At 36.7% G+C, this 22,512-nt stretch overlaps 1 protein-coding gene across 9 annotated transcripts in view; it reads right to left on the bottom strand.

Moving 5' to 3' along the window:
- Positions 1–54: 54 nt before the first annotated feature.
- Positions 55–22,512, bottom strand: part of GDAP2 (ganglioside induced differentiation associated protein 2) — a 58,788-nt gene continuing 36,330 nt past the window's right edge. For all 9 annotated transcript variants that reach the window (XM_065547156.2, XM_045364756.3, XM_073998129.1 and 6 more), the window contains 6 exons: positions 18,164–18,240; positions 17,029–17,105; positions 13,952–14,091; positions 11,994–12,048; positions 8,186–8,329; positions 55–514 (listed from right to left, as the gene is read on the bottom strand). In XM_065547156.2, the coding sequence (XP_065403228.1) occupies positions 467–514; positions 8,186–8,329; positions 11,994–12,048; positions 13,952–14,091; positions 17,029–17,105; positions 18,164–18,240 (541 nt within the window). In that variant the 3' untranslated portion in view covers positions 55–466. The remainder of the gene's footprint in view (positions 515–8,185; positions 8,330–11,993; positions 12,049–13,951; positions 14,092–17,028; positions 17,106–18,163; positions 18,241–22,512) is intronic.

The following is a 22,512-nucleotide window of genomic DNA, read 5'->3' as shown; positions in this document are numbered from 1 at the left end:
TATAAAACGTACATGGTATTAACACCATGGATCTGAAGCAAACAATGCATCTGGTTAGCATACATTGGTTCTGTGTATTTCGAGAATCACTTAAGTACACAAAGGAAGCGTGCAATGTTAGAGAGATGACGTGAACAGTCTTGGTGGTTTATCTAATGGAGAATTCGGTGTCCTTCAGGAAACTAAAGATACTCAAAAGTTGCTCCCCAATTTCTATTAACAATCTAAAAATGAACATTTCCATTTGATATAAATATACAAATTTAAAATGTGTGCAGTTCATAATGGCCTACCATTTTTAGATTGCTTATGTGCCCGAAAATATACAGTCAATAAAAAAATACCAGAGAGGTGGGGACAAAAGGCTCTCTGGATCTGTACAGCAAAAATGAGTATCACTTCAACAGGTAGCTATTCGTGGAGGAAGTGGCATCCTGGGAACCCAGAAGCACTGAAAGATGGCAGGTCACAAATCTGGTGATGGGGGATATGATGTATAGTAAGGCCCGTTTTCCTGTGGAAAGAAAAAAGCACAAGAACATTTAAGTAACAGAACCAATTTAACCGGAAGTGTGAAAAAAAAGGGATTTACAGTCATTGAGGTAGTGAGATAAAATGTCTAGCACATGTCTGGCACTAAGCAGGCCCTCACCCATTAGGTAGTTCAACTAGTATCACTCAGAGTATAAGGTAGGCAAAGGCAATAGAATCATAATATTTTTAAAGAATAATACCACTTATTGAATATTTTATATGCCAGACAATTTATAGGCGCTTTTAGTCATCCCTTTAAATCTTCACGTAATGCCATGAAGTAGGTAACATCCTCACTTTACAGAAGAGGAAAGTGAGGATCACACAGATTGCATAATTTACCTAAAGTTACCTAGTTAGTAACCAGCACAGCCTAAATGTAAATTCAAATCTATTTGAATCTAACATCCAGATTCTTTTTTGTTAGACTGTGTTGTCTTACTGTGCGCCAAATCTTAATTTAGAGTTATGAAAACAAAGAAGCTATCACAGAGGAATTTAATAGCTATAACTATTTTGGCAGAAGTGAGTCTTCATGATATGCTTGAGTGGCAAGGCTTGTAACCATTACAGTTCTCAGGAAATTTAGTTGAAGATCAAGATGGAGAATTAAATGCCAAACCTTTAATGTCAATGTAAGGGCAACAAATTAGTGTAAGGGGGGATTTTTTGGCTCTTATTTTGGCTAATCTCAATAAAAATCAAGACAGGTTCATGATAGAAGGATCCTCAATTAGATTTATGAGACTTAAGACTGGTTTCTCATTTTTAAGGAAAGTATTTCTTTGACAAACAATTTGTTTTTCAGCAAATCACAAACAGATAATGCTTAGCGCTAGTATAAGACAATAGCTTGAAATGAAGAGTAAGTAGAATGAAATAGCATTTCTTCATGGTACATTTACATTATAGCTATTATAGAGCATTAAACCTACCAGGTCTTGAACATAGTAGGCAGTGAAATTGTTTGAGACTAAATCAGGTACTCTGCCATTCTTCAGCACAAATGCTTTGGAGCAAGACTTGATCTTGGGCCATAACCAGGATAACAAGACATCTAGGAAAACTTACCTTCCGATTATAAACCTAACCATGTATTAAACAAAATAAAAAAAAAATAGGTAGAAACAAATCCTAGGATAGGCTACATTTCTAAAAACTTGAAAAACGTTAACAAAACCTTTTTTAAAACTGAAAAATCGGATCTAACTAAACTAAAGAGCTTCTGCATAGCAAACAAAATTATCATCAGAGTGAACAGACAACCTACAGAATGGGAGAAAATTTCTGCAATCTATCTATCTGACAAAGGGCTAATATCCAGAATCTACAAGGAACTTCTGTAAATTTATAAGAAAAAAAAAAACCCCATTAAAAAGTGGGCAAAAGATATGAACAGAAACTTCTCAAAAAAAGACATATATGTGGCAATGAACATTTAAAAAAAACAGCTCAACATCACTGATCATCAGAGAAATGCAAATCAAAACCACAATGAGATACCATCTTATGCCAGTCAGAATGGCGATTACTAAAAAGTCAAGAAACAACAAATGCTGGTGAGGCTGCGGAGAAATAGGAACACTTTTACACTGTTGGTGGGAATGTAAATTAGTTCAATCATTGTGGAGGACAGTGTGGTGATTTCTCAAAGATTTAGAACCAGAAATATCATTTCACACAGCAATCCCATTACTGGGTATATACTCAAAGGAATACAAATCATCCTATTATAAAGATACATGCACGTGTATGTTTACTGCAGTACTATTCCCAATAGCAAAGACATGGAATCAACCCAAATGCCCATCAATGATAAACCAGATAAAGAAAATGTGGTACATATACGCCATGGAATACTATGCAGCCATAAAAAGGAATGAGATCATGTCCTTTGCAGAGACATAGATGAAGGTGGAAGCCATTATTCTCAGCAAACTAATGCAGGAACAGAAACCCAAACACCACATGTTCTCACTTGTAAGTAGGAGCTGAACAATGAGAACACATGGACACAGGGAGCGGAACACTTACTGGGGCCTGTTGGGGTGGGGGGAAGGGGAGAGAATTGGGGAAACAAGCTAATGCATGCTGGGCTTAATACCCAGGTGACATGCCTGAGTGGTAAGGTTGATAGGCACAGCAAACCACTATGGCACATGTTTACCTATGTAACAAACCTGCACATCCTACACATGTACCTCAGAACTTAAAAAACTAAAAAAAATACTTTTATATAAAAAAGAAATCCCAATAAAAATGTTTCATTAACCAAATCCTTTATCTTCAATATGCATGGAAGCTACACTTACAGAAACATGCCCTGAAGAGATGAATCTATTCTGAGTTTCATCTGAAAAGTTCACTGTCTTTAAGAGTTCTCTATTCTATTCTATTACCACTTTTTTTCTAAGTTTCTCACATCTACATTAAATTATGACAAACTAAGAAGAGCAAGTTCAATACTTAATGCCATGAAATAGAATTTCCATTATTAATTTCACACTGGGCAAGAGACTGCTGAGCAATCAAATATTTTTTCTATTTCTGGAAACAATCATAGAAATTTAAAGAATTGTTGCCAGGAAAAACTGTATATTCTCTGCTGTGTGTTTTTTTAAGAATGCCAACTAACTCTCTTTCTGAAATGGTCTCAGTATCACTGTTACCTAGATAGATTAAACAATAGCTTCTGATTGCCTTCAAAGGTCCCTTTTAATCCTATAAAATTTATGTTGCTATTCCAAGTCACAGAAATCCCAGAAAAATAGAAGCCCACTGAAATGGGTTTTTATTTTTTTTTTTTAAACAGATACTAATCACTTCACTCCTTAACCAAATAAAGAACCTTCTATATGCAAGGCACAAATTGAACATGATAATGAAATTAACCAACTCTATACTCATTTCTTTTCTCTGATCATACTTTTAATTTTTCCTAACAAAGGAAAATGTTTCCTTACAAAGTAACATGCAGCTACCTACTGGTATCTCCATTTCAATGTCTGACGGGCTCAAACCTATTATGTCACAAACTGAACACAGTACCTGTCCCGCCCCCCACAATCTTTGAACCTTTTTCCTCCAAATTGCTTCTCTGTGGTGATAGCAACACCATCCACCAAGTCTCCCAAAGCAGAAACTTACTTTCTGCTTCATCCTTAGCAGCTACTCAGTCACCAAATGCTGTGAATTTTATTTCCTAAAATGTCTATTTCTAAATCTCTCTAAAATCTTCAAATCTCTGCCATTATCACTATTACTGCCCTAACAATATAGTCTCGTTTCTCCTCCAGGCTTTACTAATAGAATCTCATCTTTTCCCCCATGGACTTACCCTTCCCCCTCTAGTCATTCTCTATACTGTTTCTATAGTCATTGTCTAAACAGCAATGCAATGGCAATTCTCCCTTGCAGAACACTCTTCACGGACTACAAAGCCAAAGACCTGCAGCACTAATATGTAAAGTTACTGTATTCAGTGATGTGCTCTCTGCCTGCCCCTTCCACATCATCTCCTGATATCTTCTGCTATAGTTTGAATATCCGACCTTCCAAACCTCATGTTGAAATGTGATCCCCATGCGGGAGGTAGGGCCTAGTGGGAGGTGTTTGGGTCTTGGTGCTGTCCTTGTGGTAGTAAGTTCTCACTCTGTTAGTTCCTATGAAAGCTTGTTGTTAAAAAGGGACTGGCATGCCCCTTCCTTCTCTCTCTTGCTTTCTCTTTTGCCATGTGATCTCTATACCCACTGGCTCCCCTTACCCTTCGACCATGAGTGGAAGCAGCCTGAGTCCCTCACCTGAAGTAGATGCTGGTGTCATGCTTCTTGTACAGCCTGCAGAAATGTGAGCCAAATAAACCTCTTTTCTTTATAAATTACCCAGCCTCAGGTATTCCTTTATGGCAACATAAAAATGGATGAAAACAGAAAATTGGTACTGAGGGGTGGGGTGTTGCTATAAAGAGACCTGAAAATATGGAAGCAGCTTTGGAACCGGGTAATGGGCAGAGGCTGAAAGAGTTTGCAAGGATCAGAAGATGACAGAAAGACTTAGGGAAAGTTTGAAACTTCTTAGAGATTGCTTAAGTTGTTGTGACCAAAATGCTGATAGAAATACAGTCAGTAAAGGCCACGCTGATAAGGTCTCAGATGGAAATGGGGAACTTAAGAATTAGAGCAAAGGTCATCCTTGTTACACCCTAGCAAAGAACTTGGCCGCACTGTGTCCATCCCCTAGAGTTTTATGGAAGGACAAACAATACTGGTACCCTATGGTATCTGGCGGAAGATATTTCTAAGCAGTAAAGCATTCAAGAAGTGGTGTGGCTGCTTTTAACAGCTTATAATCAGATATGAGAGCAAAGAAATGACATAAAGTTGGAATTTATAATTAAAAGGATGCAGAAGGCTGGGCGCGGTGGCTCAAGCCTGTAATCCCAGCACTTTGGGAGGCCGAGACGGGCGGATCATGAGGTCAGGAGATCAAGACCATCCTGGCTAACACGGTGAAACCCCATCTCTACTAAAAAATACAAAAAACTAGCTGGGCGAGGCGGCGGGCGCTGTAGTCCCAGCTACTCAGGAGGCTGAGGCAGGGGAATGGCGTAAACCCAGGAGGTGGAGCTTGCAGTGAGCTGAGATCTAGCCACTGCACTCCAGCCTGGGCGACAGAGCGAGACTCCGTCTCAAAAAAAAAAAAAAAAAGGATGCAGAACATAAAATTTTAGAAACTCTCAGCCTAGGCATGTGGTAGAGAAGGAAAGAACATTTTCAAGAGAGGAATCTAAGGATGCTGTGGAGCAACCACTTGCTAGAGAGATTAGCAAGGATAAATCTTTGAGGTAGCTCCTCACATCACAGGCCCAGAGGACTAGGAAGACAGAATGGTTTGGGAGCGACAAGGCTTTAACACTTCAGGATGCTGCTCTCTGCATCCCAGCCCCTTCTGGTTCCAGCGATGGCTCAAAGGATCCCAGGTACTGCTCGGGCAACAGCTCTGGAGGGTGCAAGCTGTAAGCTTTGGTGGCTTCCATGTGGTGTTAAGTCTGCATGCAGCATGCAAGAGTGGTGGAGGCTTGGCAGCTTGTAACTAGATTTCAGAGGATATATCAGAAAGCCTGGGTTCTCAGGCAGAAGTCTCCTCCAGTGGTGGAGCACCTCCAGGTAGTCCTCACTGGGGCACTGCCTAGTGGAGCTGTGGGGTTGTGTTGCTCCCATCCAGACCCCAGAATCATCCTGGAAAAACCTCTGGCATTCAGCTTCAACCTGTGAGAGCAAGACATGTGGGTGGCAACTGGCATAGCCATGGGGGTAGGGGTGCCCAAGGCCTTGGGAGCCCACCCTTTGTACCAGTGTGCCTGGTATGCAGAACATGAAGCCAAAGGAGATTATTTTGGAGATTTAAGATTTAATGTCTGCCCTGATAGGTTTTGGACTTACAAGGGGCCAGTTACCCCTTTCTTTTGGCCTTTTCCTCTTATTCCACCCTTTTGGAATGGGAATGTTTACTCAATGCCTGTACAATCATTATATCTTGGAAGCAAATAACTTGATTTTGATTTTACAGATTTACAGCTGTGAGGAACTTGCCTTGAGTCTCAGATGAGACTGGATTTCTGAGTTGGTGCTGGAACAAGTTAAGACTATTGGGGACTGCTGGGATGGAATGATTATATTTTGCATGTGTGAAGAACATGAGGTTTGGGTGGCTAAGGGCGAAATGCTACATTTTGGATATTTGACCCTCTAAACCTCATGTTAAAATTTGATCCCCAGTGTTGGAGGTGGGGTCTAATGCCAGGTGTTTGAGTCATGGTGTGGGGTGGATCTCTCATAAATGGCTTGGTGCTGACCTTGTGGTAATAAGTAAGTCCTTGCTCTATTAGTTCCTGTGAAAGCTGGTTGTTAAAAAGAGCCTGACACCTCCCTTCCCTCTCTCGTTTCCCTTCCCACCATGTGACCTCTGTGCACACTGGCTCCCCTTACACTTCTGCTATGAGTGGAAGCAGCCTGAGTCCCTCACCAGAAGCAGATGCTGGTGCCCTTCTTCTCAAACAGCCTGCAGAACCATGAACCAAATAAATCTGTTCTTTATACTTAGCCTCAGGTACTCCCTTATAGCAACAAAGAAATGGACTAAGAAACCGTCTTTTGTTTCTTCCCCATTTTTATGCCTCTCTTTGATCTAACATCTCAATTTTAGAAAGCTCTAGCATAGGTACAGAGAGCAATCCAATGAGCCAAGTGTTAGATTGTAAGTTAGTCTACTTAATTTTGATTAATTACATTATTATGCTTGTATTTATATAAAAATATAACAGCTAAAATACACAACCAAACAAAAAAAACAAAACCAAGCTTGAGTGTGGTGGAGCTATATTTAATATTTAATGAAAGCCTGCTTTATAGGCCCGTAAGTATATAGAAAATGCTTTGGCTTAAAATACAGTCCTTTAGGTTTTCTAATCAACACCCAACTTATATGTTTCTATCCCAGAAAATAAATGATAAATCCAGATACTAGCTATGAATTGTCATTCGAAATTTTAAGTATAAAAATGTTTCTTAGTGTCTTTCACATTTTCTGCTATCCATTTTTTTAAGCATTAAGATGAGTGATGTAGAGTTCAAAGAAAAAACACTAAGATCATTTCCTACTCCAGCAATCTGCAGTAAATACAAACTAATGTACTCTTTTCCCTTCCCTGTATTCAACAATTTTTGTATCTATGATCCAGCTGCTCCAATTACAAATCCTCTCTGTATAACAGTCAAACATGAAATTTTATTAGCCATTAGATCACATTATACACTTTACTCTGCACATAAGGGAAAAAAAATTATAGCTAAAGTTAGAAAAATGTTAGAGAGAAATTGTGTTGCAGAATTTTTATTTTGCTGTATACACATTGCACAATAATTAGGGAAGAATAATTTATTTCAAACTGAATATAACTTTCAAATATATCCCCTGGTTCATGAATAAAGATGTGCAATCAACAACAGTTAAACAATGAGCTTGATGAGCTTTTGGCCAAGTGTGTTACTTTTTTTTTTTTTCCAAAAATTACTAAGGTGAAACCATGAATAAACACAATAGAATAAATTGATGAAATTCACGAATAGTCCTTTGACTAGTGCTTATGTAACAGATCCATAAACGCATCTATAAATAATATTATCAGATGATGCTCTTAAAAACATTATACAAACTTTAAGAAAAATGAAACTTTTGGCAGGGTAAAGACTACTGAGATAGGCTACATGATTTACAATTAATTCTAAAAGTGATCACCAATAAATTCTTCTGGCTCTGTGTGGATGGAAAGCCATTCAATCTTAAGAAAATTAGGTAGAGGTATCTGTTTTAAATATAGTAGAAAACTTACAATACAAATGAAATTGGTTCCAATTCACAGCAGAGAGATCTCCCACTGAAATGTTTATATGGGGAAAATGTCTCTCTTGGGACAAACCCTTTTCCTAACGTTATCATGGGGAAAGGATGTTAAATGATATTACCAAGTTTACTAAGATTCACTAATTTACATTAATATCTGGTAATGACAGGATGTTGTGCTCATAAGTGCTGCTCTATAGAACAGTTAGTATACCATACCAGGTGAGGGAGAACTTCTGGTACTTCTTACCCTGGCATCATATTCAAGGACAAAAGGAGGAAAGTCGATCTGTTCTGGTGATATGGCAGAAAACAGCTGGTGGAGGCTGTCCACATGGTGGATTTTGTCCTTCAGTCCTGAGACAGAAAAGGTGGTAAAAAACCATGTTGACACCTGATTAATAGAAGAGAAAAAATAATTTAAGCTAGTTGCCATAGTTAGAAATATAAACACAATTTGGAAAATTTATAGTAGATAAAAACTATATTTCAAAATCTTAACATAACTAGTGTTTTTCAAAGTGCAATTTGAGTTGTGCAATCATCAGTTTAGTTGATTATTAATAACATTAAAAAGAAGAAACAAGGATAACACTGACTAGAGACTATAAGAAGAATGAGCTTTGTTTCATGAAGCTTTTGTTTCCATTACATGTATATAAGTTCCCATGCGTGCAGTGTGTTAGTGCTGTACTACATGCTTCTTACTGTGGGTTGTAGTCAAAACCGTTGCATTATTTGGTAGAATAATTGGTGTTCCAGTCTTCTGAAAATGGTTAATTATCTCCAAATCTCACACTGTGAATTTTTCAAATGAGACTGAAAAGAAAATTTGTGCCAATATTTGGAACTTATATATTTTCAGCTGATGCTTGGCATGAGTTTCTTTCTCGAAGTCCATCAAAGTAAATCACTTGTAGATGTGATGTCATCTTTGTTCATTTCACCTGACAACATGCAATCCCTCTCTAAAAGCTAGTATGCAAAATTTGTTGGTTCCCCAAAAAAGGATAAAAAATTCTTGATACCAAACAATACTGACATAAACTAGTAATGGCTTGAACTTAAAAATTATTGTTTATCTAAATTGGCAATCACAAATCAGTCCATGTTTATCAACATACTATACAATAGTCCTATGAGGCAGGTATGATACTGTTGCTAACCCCATTTTACTTACAGAAGAAGGTAATGTATATAGGAAATAGCAAACTTTTTTGAAAAGGACCATTATAGTAAATAGTGCAGGCTTCTTATAACAACATTATCAGAAAATTGTTCACAAGGCATGCCTGAAGGCCCTTGGAGCAGTGCAATATTGGAGGCAGGACAACATGAAAATTAATCAGGAGGCTGCTGTGTCATTTCAAGTAAAAGCTGACAGTGGGATGAACTAATGTAGAGGCAGTGGGAATAAAGACACAGACATAAATTTGAGCAATTGTAAACACACAGAACTGATGCAATGTGCTAGGAGATGAGGTAGAGAAAGTGCTCCAGAAAGGCTCTCTGGTTTCTGGCTTAGGCACTTGGGTAGGCGGTAGTCCCATTTACTAACACAGAGAACACAAACAGCAGTTCGGGAATAGGTGGAAGAGGAGTATATGAGGAGTTCTGTTTAAAAATGTTGAACTTCAGGGTCCTATAAGATACCTAAGTAGAGATATCTAATCAGTAGTTCAATACCAAGGTCAAAGCCTAAGAACGATAATGATGATGATGATGATGATAATAATGAAAATGATGATGATAGCTTACATTTACTGAGCACTTATTATATGTCAGTAATGTTTTAAGTATTTTACATGTATTAACTCATTTCATCTTTCAATAACCCTAAAAGATAGGCGCTATTATTATTCCCATTTTATAGAGGATAAAATTAAAGCATAGAGAAATTATACTACTTGCCTGAGATGACAAATTGGTAACTGGTAGAGCTGGGATTAGAACCCAGGTCATCTGAATCTTGAAACCATAGTTCTAAACATTAGGCTTTATTGCCTCCCCAGATATATGTTTGAAGATTGCCTATATTTTGGAGGGTCACTGAAGAAATGGGAATAAAAAAGGTATAGAATTAAAGATGAGGGTGGAGAAACACGGAAACACTAACACTCAAAGGATGCAAGCAGGAAGCCAGGGGCAGTGGCTCATGCCAGTAATCCCAGCACTTTGGGAGGCGAAGGTGGGAGGATTACTTGAGGCCAAAAGTGTGAGCCCAGCCTTGGCAACACAGCAAGACCCCATCTCTATAAAAGTACAAAATAAAAAAAATTAGCCAGGCATGATGGTGCATGTCTGCAGTCCTAGCTACTCCAGAGGCGAATGTGGGAGGATCCCTTGACGCCGGGAGTTCTGGGTTACAGAGAGCTATAATCATACCACTGCACTCCAGTGTGGGTGACAGAGTGAGACCGTCTCTAAAAAGAGATGAGAAGAGAAAGAGAGGCCGACAAATGAGACTGACAAGCAGCAGCTAGAAGTAGGAGAGATACCAGGCAAGGTAAATTTCAAAGAAGCCAAGACAAAGTGTGTCAAGGAAGAAGTGATCAACTGTGCTTAAGGCTGTAGGGAATGCAGGTAACATAGAGAGAGAAAAGTGTCCATTAGATTTAGTGACCCAGAAATTATGAATGATTTTGGTGTGAAAAGCTTCAGCTGGCACAGCAGGATAACCACACTGGAGTAATTTAAAAGGTACATGAGAAATGGAGATGGTGAGCATAGAACAAAGATTATACTAAACAATTTTGGTTGTAAAGTAGAGGAGAGAAAAATAGATCTTAGCATTTTTAAAAGTTGATAATTTGGATCCAGCAAAGCGGGAGAGGAGAAAGACGCTAACCGTTGAAGAGAGTTTTCTAAGGAAATGGAAATATACTCTGTAGTTTACGGTCTGGGAAAAAATGCCTAGATTCAAATCTAGCCTTTGCTACTAACTGTTGGTTATCTTGGTTCCTTAATCTCTCTAAGCATCAATTTCTTTACCAGTATAGTGGGACAACTACTGCTAACTATTTCACAGGTATACTGCAAAGCTTAGGCAAGATAATTCACAGGAGGAATGGGCAGATAGCAAGTGCTCAGAAAACTTAAGCTAATGTCATTACTACGGGATCCACAGCACAGGGAGAGGGGCTGTCCTTCATTAAGAAGGACATTAATGAAATGTGTTCATTAAGATGGAACACATTTTTGTGACAGAGAAAAAGGGGGCAATGATAAGAACAGTTAGCAAGTAGGTTTGGAGTGGGAAGGTAAAGATAAAGAGCTCCTTACTGATGACTTCTATGAGTGAAGAAAGCAGTACAATGGATTATTTCAAGTTTAGGTTTTGATGGTCAGGTGCGATGAAAGGGTAACAGGTCCTAGGTTAATTTAGGGTGACTGACAAGAGTGGATGAAGTGATGAAATGTCAGTTTTTAGCTTGACAGAGAAGAAAATAAAGGCAAGATGATATTTTCAGAAAGAGTAAAAAGACCAAGAGACTAGATGTCTTGATGAAGTCAAGATGTAGGCTTAGGTAGTGGGAATATAATTGTGAGCAAGACTGCTATATTCTAGCCCTCATGGATCTTGCTGGCTCATGTACAAGGAAGAAAATTAAACATGCAACTAAAATAAAAACATAACAATGATATAAGACTACAGAATCTAAAGGGGTTACAATGCAAGAACAGCTACTAGCTGCAGGATTGGTCAGGGAAGGATTTCTATAGAAAGTAGAGCTGAGACCTGAAGGTCAAGCAGGAGGTGGCCATGGGCAGAGGAGGTAAAATATTCTGTAACAACAGCATAAACAAGGCCCAGATGAACAAAGAGCAAGAAAAGAGGCAGGGACTGATGGGCTAATGGCTTATAAGGGTTGCCCACAAAGGCGTTGGAGTCACATACAACCAAAACATCAGGACCACAACTCAAGGTCACTTAGAAACCAGGAAATTAGCAGTCACAATGGTGACAGCAACAATTAAGTTGCTGAGCTATTATCTTAATACTCTGGGCATGTAGGACACATAAATTCTAGATTTAGACAAAGAGAAAAATACTGTACCTTTGAACGAAATGTGGGATGAACAAAATAAACAGCCTTCAAATTCCTCTTGTACCTGATCCAAAAATAAAATGACAAAAAAATTAGTATAAGTTCATGCCTAAAACCAACTACTATCATAGACTATTAACTACTTGCCTAGGTATATAAACATAATCAGAGAAAAATAAAGGCAGTTATAATTTACAGATTGAATTTTAGGTGAGAGTCAAAAACAAACCAGAGAACATTTCATTTTTTAAAGTATCTGTTTTATAGGAGATATTAAGTGCTTCTGTCAGCTGAGCTAGAGCCACCTATAGGTAGGATAAAGTTAAGCACATTTGTATTTGACAAATTTATTGTGTGTCATTTTTTAATATGATGCTAGAATCTCTGGGATCAAACAGCAGCTAAATCACTTAAAATTAGAGCAAAAATTTAAACTAAAAGTTTCAATGGTCATATCACAACAACTAGCAGAATCTGCTGTGTCCCAGAAATTATAGAGGCCTACTTAAATTCTCCTAACAATTCTATGAGCGCAGTACTATTACTGCGGGTATTTTAGCCCTCCCAAAGTCACCCAGCCATCAAGTGGCAGAGCCAGGAACTGAACCCAGGCAATACCGCTCCAGAATCATACTCCTATCCACTATTCCATCTGGCCTCTCTATGTGTGCCTGAGACTTTTTTCAACAGTTCAATAATCAACATCGGGTCATGTGAGGTTAATTGGAAAGGACTTCAGAGAAATAGTACAAACTATTTCACAGCTGAGGCCTGTTCCACATTAAAGAACTGGTTAGTGGTAGAAACAGAACTACAGTGGAGTGAAGCTTCCTTTCATATATACAATCCACATTCAGAGAAAGCTAAAAAGGTGTCTATTGGGTAATGAAAGCTTTAATATTCCTAAATAAGATGAAATTTAATGGGAGAAGTAGGATAGCTGGAAATTTACAGTAACTTGCCTTCTTTGTACCCTAACTGTAAAATGGGCTTCTCAATGCAATCCACACAGACATTGTGATGCTACAAATAACAAAACAGCTAACAGGACGGTTGAGTGCCACTTTTTATTCAGAAAAAAATGTTAATAAGAAAAAATGTAAAACACTACATTTCATCTTTGCTACAGTCGGGTGTCATATATTTTCTGGTTAAAATTTCCATTATTGGCCAGGCGCGGTGGCTCAAGCCTGTAATCCCAGCACTTTGGGAGGCCGAGACAGGTGGACCACGAGGTCAGGAGATCGAGACCATCCTGGCTAACAAGGTGAAATCCCGTCTCTACTAAAAAAATATAAAAAACTAGCCGGTTGTGGTGGCGAGCGCCTGTAGTCCCAGCTACTCGGGAGGCTGAGGCAGGAGAATGGCGTAAACCCGGGGGGCGGAGCTTGCAGTGAGCAGAGATCCAGCCACTGCACTCCAGCCTGGGTGACAGAGTGACACTCCGTCTCAAAAAAAAAAATTTCCATTATCATTTCAAGGGAAATATGCTTTAATGAAAATAATTTTCTAGCTCCAAGTCAGTAACCTGGGTTCAAGTCCAAATTCTGCATTTACTGTTGTGAGACTTTGGGCACATACTTCACTTTGCAGAATGTCAATATCTTCCATTTTTCAAATACAGATAGTATCTCTCCTAACCAACTCCTGGGTTAAAGGATCAAAGTAAATAACGTTTATAAATGTATTTTGATAAGTATAATACATCATATAAATAGAAGGTAGTATTTTTGTTATTTTATACACAAAGATTGGTAATGTAAAAAGTTTACATATGAATTTACTTTAATGCAAAATAGGTTTCAGTTAGGGAGGGTCTCCTATGATTGAAATATCTAATCTATGTGTGATAAAAGTCTTTCTTAAATGAAATATCCTTTCACAGAATACAAAGCAATGTTTGCCACTGCTTAGTATTAGAAAAGAAAGAAACTATTTCCCCTTCATAATTTGCAAAAATAACTAACTTGACATCAACAACATCGTAGAGTTTCTTCAGGAAGTCAGAGTCCAGATGATTGTATTCGCTGGTCAGTGTGTGAAAATACACTAATACATACTCCTTCACAGCAATGTGATCCATCACATGAATGAAGTATAAGAGAGCCTAAAAGAAAAAAGGGGGAATAAAGGTGAAGATCATTTTGAACAGTAGTCTATTTCACAGAGGCCAAGAAAAAAACAAAACAAAACAGAAAATTAACCTACTCTTTGCCCTAGTCATTACAGATGGATAACTCAGAGTGATAAGTATCCATTCTCTTTAAAAAGATCTCCAGGAAAGTGAATCATCCCAGTGTTTTAATAATTCTCATAAGTGCTACAGTACAATTCCTTTCTGTCTTGTTCTAAGTGATAGAGCAGAACAATCAGTCTCTATCCTCTAAAACAATTCTTCATATACTGGAAAAAGTTCTTGGATCAACGATCAGGTTTTCCTTCTCTAGGAAAACAATATCAAAATCATTAGAAGTAGAATTTCTATACTTTTAATAATTTTTGAAGTTTCTGCTTGAATTCAATCAAAGTCTTTGCAGTCTGTACTCAGAAATAGACTCACGGCCTGCACATAACCAAGAATTACTACAGAAAGATATAATGAGTGATGCCTCACATGATTCACGTTGAGAGCTAGTATTTTTAGATCTTTAGTGCCAATCTGAAGGAGGACATTGAGAGCAGGTTGAATCAGTAGATGGCAATAGGTTGGGAAGCATTTCTAGAGCTCTGAAAGATTCAAATTCAATGTGACCCAGATCGGTTATAGAAATATTCCATTACAAAAATGATGAATTTAAGAGAAACACTAAAAGCAAAACAGAGATACAATATAGGCAGGGCCAGTATGACCCAGTGGTTTAGCTGTAAACATTCACATAGAAAAAGCTAAGAGGTAACAACTAAGGGATTACTATAAAACAAACAGTTTTCCAATTCCTCTTCAGGTGAGTCCTTGACATTAACATGGTTGGATTAACATGGACTAGGATCTAACTGCTACCAGAGCAGACAGAGAAGGGTATTAAGAAAACACAGTATCTTTCCATTCATTACCTGCTTTGGTAACAATGATTATTATCATCATCTATTTCAGTATTTTACAGGAAATGATATATCATGAATATCCAGAACTCCAGGCAAGTACACACCAAAATCAAATGCAAGGATTTATGGCTTTATTGGTATTAATCAAATTATTGATTATGAAACTGAATGTCACACTGATTATTAAGAACATAAATGATTACAGATAGAAACATACTAATGGTATAATTTTCATCAGTTATTCCCTCCGTGTGTGTGTGTGTGTGTGTGTGTGTGTGTTTTGTTTGTTCGAGACAGGGTCGCTCTCTGTCACCCAGGCTGGAGTGCAATGGCATGATCTTGGTTTTGGAGATCTTGCAACCTCTGCATCCTGGGCTCAAATGATCCTCCTGCCTCAGTCTCCCAAGTGGCTGGGACTACAGGAATTGCCCACCATGCCTAGCTAATTTTTGTATTTTTCGTACAGATAGGATTTCACCATGTGCCCAGGCTGGTCTTGAACTCCTGGACTCAAGCAATATGCCTGCCTCAGTCTCCCAAAGTTCTGGGATTATAGCATGAGCTACCACACCTGGCTATGTGCATATTTTTATTATTCTTTATTATTCTTTTTTCTCCTCTTACCAGATTGCTGCTTCATCCTTTCTGTCCATTCTCCAACCCCCACCCTAGGGCAATTAGGATACTCCTTTTTGGCTTTGAATTCAACTTAAGTTTTTTCACTATATAACCATATCACTGTATCACTATATATGACGAAAAAATGTGAAAGACAAATTCTCCCCCAAACCAGGAAATCCCTTTCCTTATTTTCCTTGTTTCAGTGCTTAAAAACAAACAAATAAACAACCCAGTGAAGGTCAATGTAGATACAAATTAATGTATCACTGTTTCTCCTATTAAATTGTATTCTAAACACTTCTCTACAGTACTTGCCTCTATAACCATAATTTATAAGGGTCACAGAATATCCTATTTGAATGCACCGTAATTATCTGTGAGGAATTTAAGTTTTACTTGTTGCTACAAATGACCCTGCGAATAATATGCCAGGTTCAGTGCTTTCACAGTTTTTTTACCCAAACAACAGTGACTGAGAGTCTGAGGACTTAGCCAGAAGTAATTATCAGCTTTTGTCCAACTGGTTTATCTGAAATTCTGTGTAATTCTGCATTTTTAAGTATACAATTTTTTTTACTATGGTTAATAATTACTGATCAGTTCAGGTTATTATCCTTTGAAGTCAGTTCCTAACAAAACTGATATTCTAAGATTCTCTATATATTTATCTTGTGGGTTCAACTGTTCCTTGTATGAGTATTCTGATTTGAATAATGTCAGGGCCTATAGCTACTTCCATACTTTGGGTTATTTCCTTAGTATAAGTTTTCAGAAATGGAATTAATGGATCAATGGGTGTGATCACTTTTATAGTTTCATCTTTGATGACAATAATTATTTAAGAGTTAAGGTACCTCATTTTAATTCACCTTTTTTGGACTACTAATCACGCTGAATATTTTCTTATTTTTATCTACCAGTTCCATTTTTCTTTTATGAATCATCTATTTCTGTTCTTTGCCTCCAAATGAAGGGATTATAGAATTACGCTATCTTGGGTAAACTACATTTCTGTTTTTTTCTCTTCTAATAGATACTCAAAAATTAATTTTTCTTTTTTCAAAAAAGAATTTGATTACACAATTATAATACAGAATTATTCCAACCACTTACTAGTTACATCATATCCAAAACAAAGCAGCAGTGGTTTTGGAGATCATATTATGGTACTCCAGTATTTTTATTTCTTGGACAGAGAAAAATCAAACCCCTAATTGAACTGAAATGATACAGGTCCACTCACAGAACCAGGTCTGCTCCTCTGTCAGTGATACACAATTCAGCCGTGATTCACATTGTAGGCCTTGATTCCAAATTCATATACAACTTATTTTTTCAATCACCATTATTTGTAAAACAGAACCTTTTTATGGCTTACCTTGTCCATATCTATTAATGTTACAGGAATGTTTCTTCCAACTACCACCATCACTGTTCGACCACAGTTATCAACACCTATAAACAGGAAATGTAATCAGCACCCAGAAACTTCATTGCAAGAATATTATTTGTCTTAGGCTCTGACTTTATAAAATATTCTATGTGAACTTAAAAGATTGAAAACAAGGAAGTATAAGTTGCTCAAATTTTATCTTCCAATTTTTCTACTCTGCAGATGACAACACCCTTTTTTAAAAGCTTTATGAGGGTTTTGATCACTGCCCTTTTAAGAGAAGACCTCTTAAAGATTTTAAATCAAGAACAGCCAAAGATCTTTTAAAATGTTTTATTATTTTCTAGAGACAGGATCTTGCTATGTCTCTAGGCTGGAGTACAGTGGTGTGATCATAGTTTACTGCAGCCTCTATCTCCAACTCCTGGGCTCAAGCAATCCTCCTATCTCAGCCTCCAAAGCAGCTGGGACTACAGGCATGCACCACCACGCCTGGCTAATTTTTTCATTTTTTTGTAGAGATGGGGGTCTCGCTATATTGCCCAGTCTGGTATTGAACTCCTAGCCTAAAATGATCCTCCTGTCTCCACCTCCCAAAGTGCTGCGATTACAGATATGAGTCACCATGCCCAGCCCCCAAAACCTTTTATAAACAGCTTTTTGCTTACGCTCACTACAACTTTTAATAACATTAGTGATCCAGGAAAAACTAAATAGCACTCAAATCTGAAAATTACTAAAAAGTACTGTCTGTAAAAGAAATAGAATGGAGAAAGGGTGGGAATCTGGGAACTTTCACTCTCTCCATCATATATTTATGTAAGGTTTGAATTTTGTAGTAGCAAGTATATGGTACTTTTAAAAGCAGAAACATTTTTTAAAAGAAAAGGGACACTAGCATGAAATCAAGTTGGCTAATGCAGAACTATAAGTTGAAAATTTTATAGATTGGGATGTTATTTTTAAGATCTTGATGACAGGCAAAACTATCTTCATTAGTACAAAACCATCTTGTTCATAGATACAATAAATGAAATCAGAGAAAAATGAATTCTCAAATAGCATGATTGGTAGGGCTCTAAATTAGTGAAAGAATAAGTTACCATATATTTAAGCTCACCTGTTTGGTATAAGGCTTTTAGAGAAGCAATATCAGACAGATCCTCAGATCTTGCTTGACATAACCAGCGATTATAACTAGGGAAATAAATGATATAATCATTATAATAAACCCTTGGAAATTAAATTTACAAATGGGACCAATTTTTGATACCTTTCCCTGACCCTAAAAATTTTCAAGTATATATTTCATTATAATTGGGAAGGAGTTAAAGAAGCATTAAACCATGTAGAATCTCTACTACATGTTATTGATAAAATAAACACAAATGAATTATTGAGAAAGGAAGGTGTTCATTATTTTAAAAATCCTTATGATTAAATGAAGATTGTACAGGTAAATGGCTAAGATACCAAGTATCCAAACTAACCTTGTTTTAAAACACTATTGTTTTCCTTTACTAAAAACATGCATAGAGAAAGTCTAAACCAATGGCAGAGCTCCAAAACAGATGCTCACTCACTCAACAAGGATTCGAGTGGTTACTCTATGATAGTTACTGAGAATACTATCATGAAAGGACATGGTTGCCTCCCTTAAGAAGTTTACTTTTCAGGGGAAAAACAGGCAAGTGCTGTACATGTTATGTGGGATCACAAAGGAGTTGGGTAAATTTATCTGGGAAGTTCTGGCATATTTAATCATCAGTTAAACGAACTAGTTGTAGTGATATCCCACAGACCAAATCATATGGACTGCAGTTTGGCTTTGGCTTTGGCTAAGAGGATGTTAAAGCTGGAAGAGACATTAAAAGACCTTGCAGAGGGAAATGACATGCAAAAGATTAATGGTCAAGTTCATCTCAGACTTCCCAGCCTATTAAATGGTAGAGTTGAATGTGAAGTTGCACTCAGGTCTCTAGATTTCCGGAAAGGTCAGTGCTTTTTCTACTGTATCATACTAATTTCTTGAAATTAAAAGTGCCACTTACTTGATTGTGAACAAGCTTTCAAGACACCTAAATGTATGAAAAGAAACTCTGAAGTGTCTAGATCACATATGGCAATATCCAGTAACAACAACATCAAAAAGCTTAACTAAGAGAGGGGAGATGTGGCTTCTAATCCTACCGCTTTTGGTGCAAACTTACTGAAGTCATTTACCTTTATGGAATTCAGTTTCCTCACCTGCAAAATGGTGTTCATATGGGAGGGGCACCTTTCAGCTATAAAGTACAATTGCACAACTAAAAATATTTAATGGGAAGTCTATCACATACAGACTGAAATCAACAAGCGACATGCCTGTTAGTTACACAGATATTGTTACTGCTTATGAAAAACATAGTGGTACTGCATTACTTCTACAGACTGCCTTCTCAAATTTGTGATTTACCAATCTATGCAAATTGAAAAGTCAAAGACAGTAGCTTTTAATTTTGTTTCAAAATATAATTTCAAAGTCAAGAAAACGCCTATGTTTATTGTAGTTCTCTCTAAATCATATGCACTATTCCCTATTTTCACACCATCATTTCCTATTTACACTAAATCAAAATTTTATTTCTTTACTTAAAATATTTTCTTTGACAAATAATGTACATAATGTTTGATATATGGATACATTGTAAAATGGCTGAATCAAGCTAATTAACACATCCATTGCCTCACATATTTATCGTTTTTTTTTTTTGGTAAGAATAGTTGAAATGTATTCTATTATCAATTTTTGGGTATATAACACATTCTTATTAACTACAGTCACCATATTGTATAATAAATCTCTTACTCCTCTCGTCTAACTGAAATTTTGTATTCTTTGACCAACATCTCCCCAATCCCACCCCAATCCCACCAGCACACCTGATAACCACTTTATTCTGTTTTTCTGAGTTCAGTTATTTTAGGTTCCACATGTGAGATCATACTGTATTTGTTTTTCTGTGCTAGGCTTATTTCACTTAACATACTGTCTTATATCATTAGTATGAAGGTTAAAAGACAAAACTATTAAAAATAATAGCAACAATAATTTGTTGAGACAAAAATAATACAAAAATGTAAATTATGACATCAAAAATGTGGGAGTGAAGAATAAAAGTATAGAGTTTATCACGTTTTTAAAAATCATTCTATTATATACTTTCCAATTGTTTATAATGAGACTAAACAGCAAAATATATATTACATCCTATGGGCACCACAGATCCTAGCACAAAGCACAAAACAGGAATTCAATTAATACCTATTAACTTCTATACTCTGTTCATGTATCCATTGGCTCATTTTTCAAAGATTTATTGAATAAATGCAGTCTTTGCATCATAGTAGGTACTAAATTCTTTGCTAAATGAAATAATAAACATGAGTATATGCAAGATATTTTCGGGCCTGAGATGAATAAAAAAGGGCTCTTGAGTTTAAAGTTGCATATGTGAGACAGACATATTACAGTACAAAGAAAATGAACTTTGTAGTAAGAACAAGACACCGTAACCAGAAGTCTAAATACTCCATCAATCAAATATGTATGCTGAGAAGGGGACTGGTGGTGAGGTAGGAAGTGGAATGAGAAGGAGTAGAGTGGAGGCAAATTCTAGATATGTTTAGAAACAAATGCTCCCTTCTTGGTATCCCCAAAGACTTCTACCATGTTCAGTGCAAGACTTTACACACTTATTGGAATGGCTATTTCTATCACATTAGACCACCAGATAGAGAACATGTCATATTTGTCTCTGTATTTCCAGCCAATCCCTAGGGTAGTTCCTGACACTCAATCTCTATATCTCTATATCTCTATTTCTATCTCTATCTCTATCTATCTATATTCAATGAACTCTGAAAAAAAATTTTTTTAAACTGGAACTCAGGTGTACAAAATGGAATACATGATCCTTAATTGATATCACTCGCATAGCTGGTATATGCATGGTCCACTTAGAAGACTAGTTATATAATTATTCATCTTTAATGAAGTAATAAGCACCCTAAAATCTACCACTGTAACAAAAATCAGGACTTTCACAATAACCTTCATCTAATCATGTGCTACTTCCCACCGTCATCTGGAATTCCAGGTTAATCACTTATTGCTTTCCTTTTTATATCATTTTAAATTCAACTACATGTAGTCAATGTAAGACATTGTTTGTTTGTTTTTAACTATTTAAAAAAGCTTATCATACTGTATATAATCTCTTGGGTCTTACATTTTTGACTTACCATATTGCTAACATTCATCCATATCATTGGATTTCAATGTTGTTGACTGATTTGGACACTTACAGGTTGAACATCCCAAATTCAAAAACACAAAATCTGAAATGCTCCAAAATCCAAAACTTTCTGAGTGCCAACATGACAATTAAAAAAAAAAAAAGCTCAGTGGAACATTTCAGATTTTGGGGATTTGGGATGTTCAACTGCTAAGTATAATACAAATATTTCAAAATCCAAACAAATCAGAAATCTGAAACACTTCTGGTTCCAAGGATTTTGGATATGGCATACTTAATCTGTATGTATCATGTATTCATACTAGACAAAAACTATAGATGTTTTTCATTCACTCTCTCACTGATGGGCACTTGGGCCATTTCCAGGGTTTTGCTATTGTGAAGACGGCTACGATCAACTTATTTTGCTTGTCTCCTGGTATACATGTGCATGATTTATCTTGAGTAGATACCAATGAGTGAAAGTGCTAGGTTACAGGGAATGTTTAATTTTAGGAGATAAGGACAAACCTCTTTTCCAAAGCATTGCACCAAATTATACTTCTATTAGCAGCATATGAGATTCTGTGAATCTCTGTCCTTGCCAACAGAGATGCTTTAGTGTTAGATGCTTTAGTGTTTTCCAGTTGGACAGGTTACAAATGGTAAAGCATTTCTCCAGTCAGTAACGAGGCTGAGATTCTGCTCATGTTGACTTGATTCTTTCTATGAGATGCCTGTTCCTGCCATTTTTCCATTTTTTATTGGGTTATTTGATTGTTTCTCACCAAGTTGTAGTTCTTTACACATTCTTGATGCTAATCATTTGTTGTGTGTTTTGTGAGTATCTGCCCCCATTCTGTAACTTGCTTTTCACTTTGTTTAAGCTTGGCTCTACTTTCTAAAGTTCTTAATTTTAATATAGTCAAAATTATTTTTTCTTTGGTAGTCAATGCTTTTCATGTGCTTAAAAAAATCTTCCCTTTCTCTAAGGTCTGAAGGATACTAACTTAACTTCTTCCACAGGTTTCAAAATTTTTTAAAATTTAAGTCCTTAATCTATCTAAAGTTTGGGATTTGTCCATAGTGTGAACACAGAAATAGTATAAACTCTAAAATGTTTTAAACCTTGATTGATGATTAACAACTTGAGATCTAAAGATAGATTTTAGTTGACAAAACCTCTATGAAC

The sequence above is a fragment of the Macaca fascicularis genome, chromosome 1 (assembly GCF_037993035.2).
Source record: "Macaca fascicularis isolate 582-1 chromosome 1, T2T-MFA8v1.1".
Lineage (NCBI taxonomy): Eukaryota > Metazoa > Chordata > Mammalia > Primates > Cercopithecidae > Macaca > Macaca fascicularis.
The sequence above is the reverse complement of the archived record's forward strand: the minus strand, read 5'-3'. Positions and strand labels throughout refer to the sequence as shown.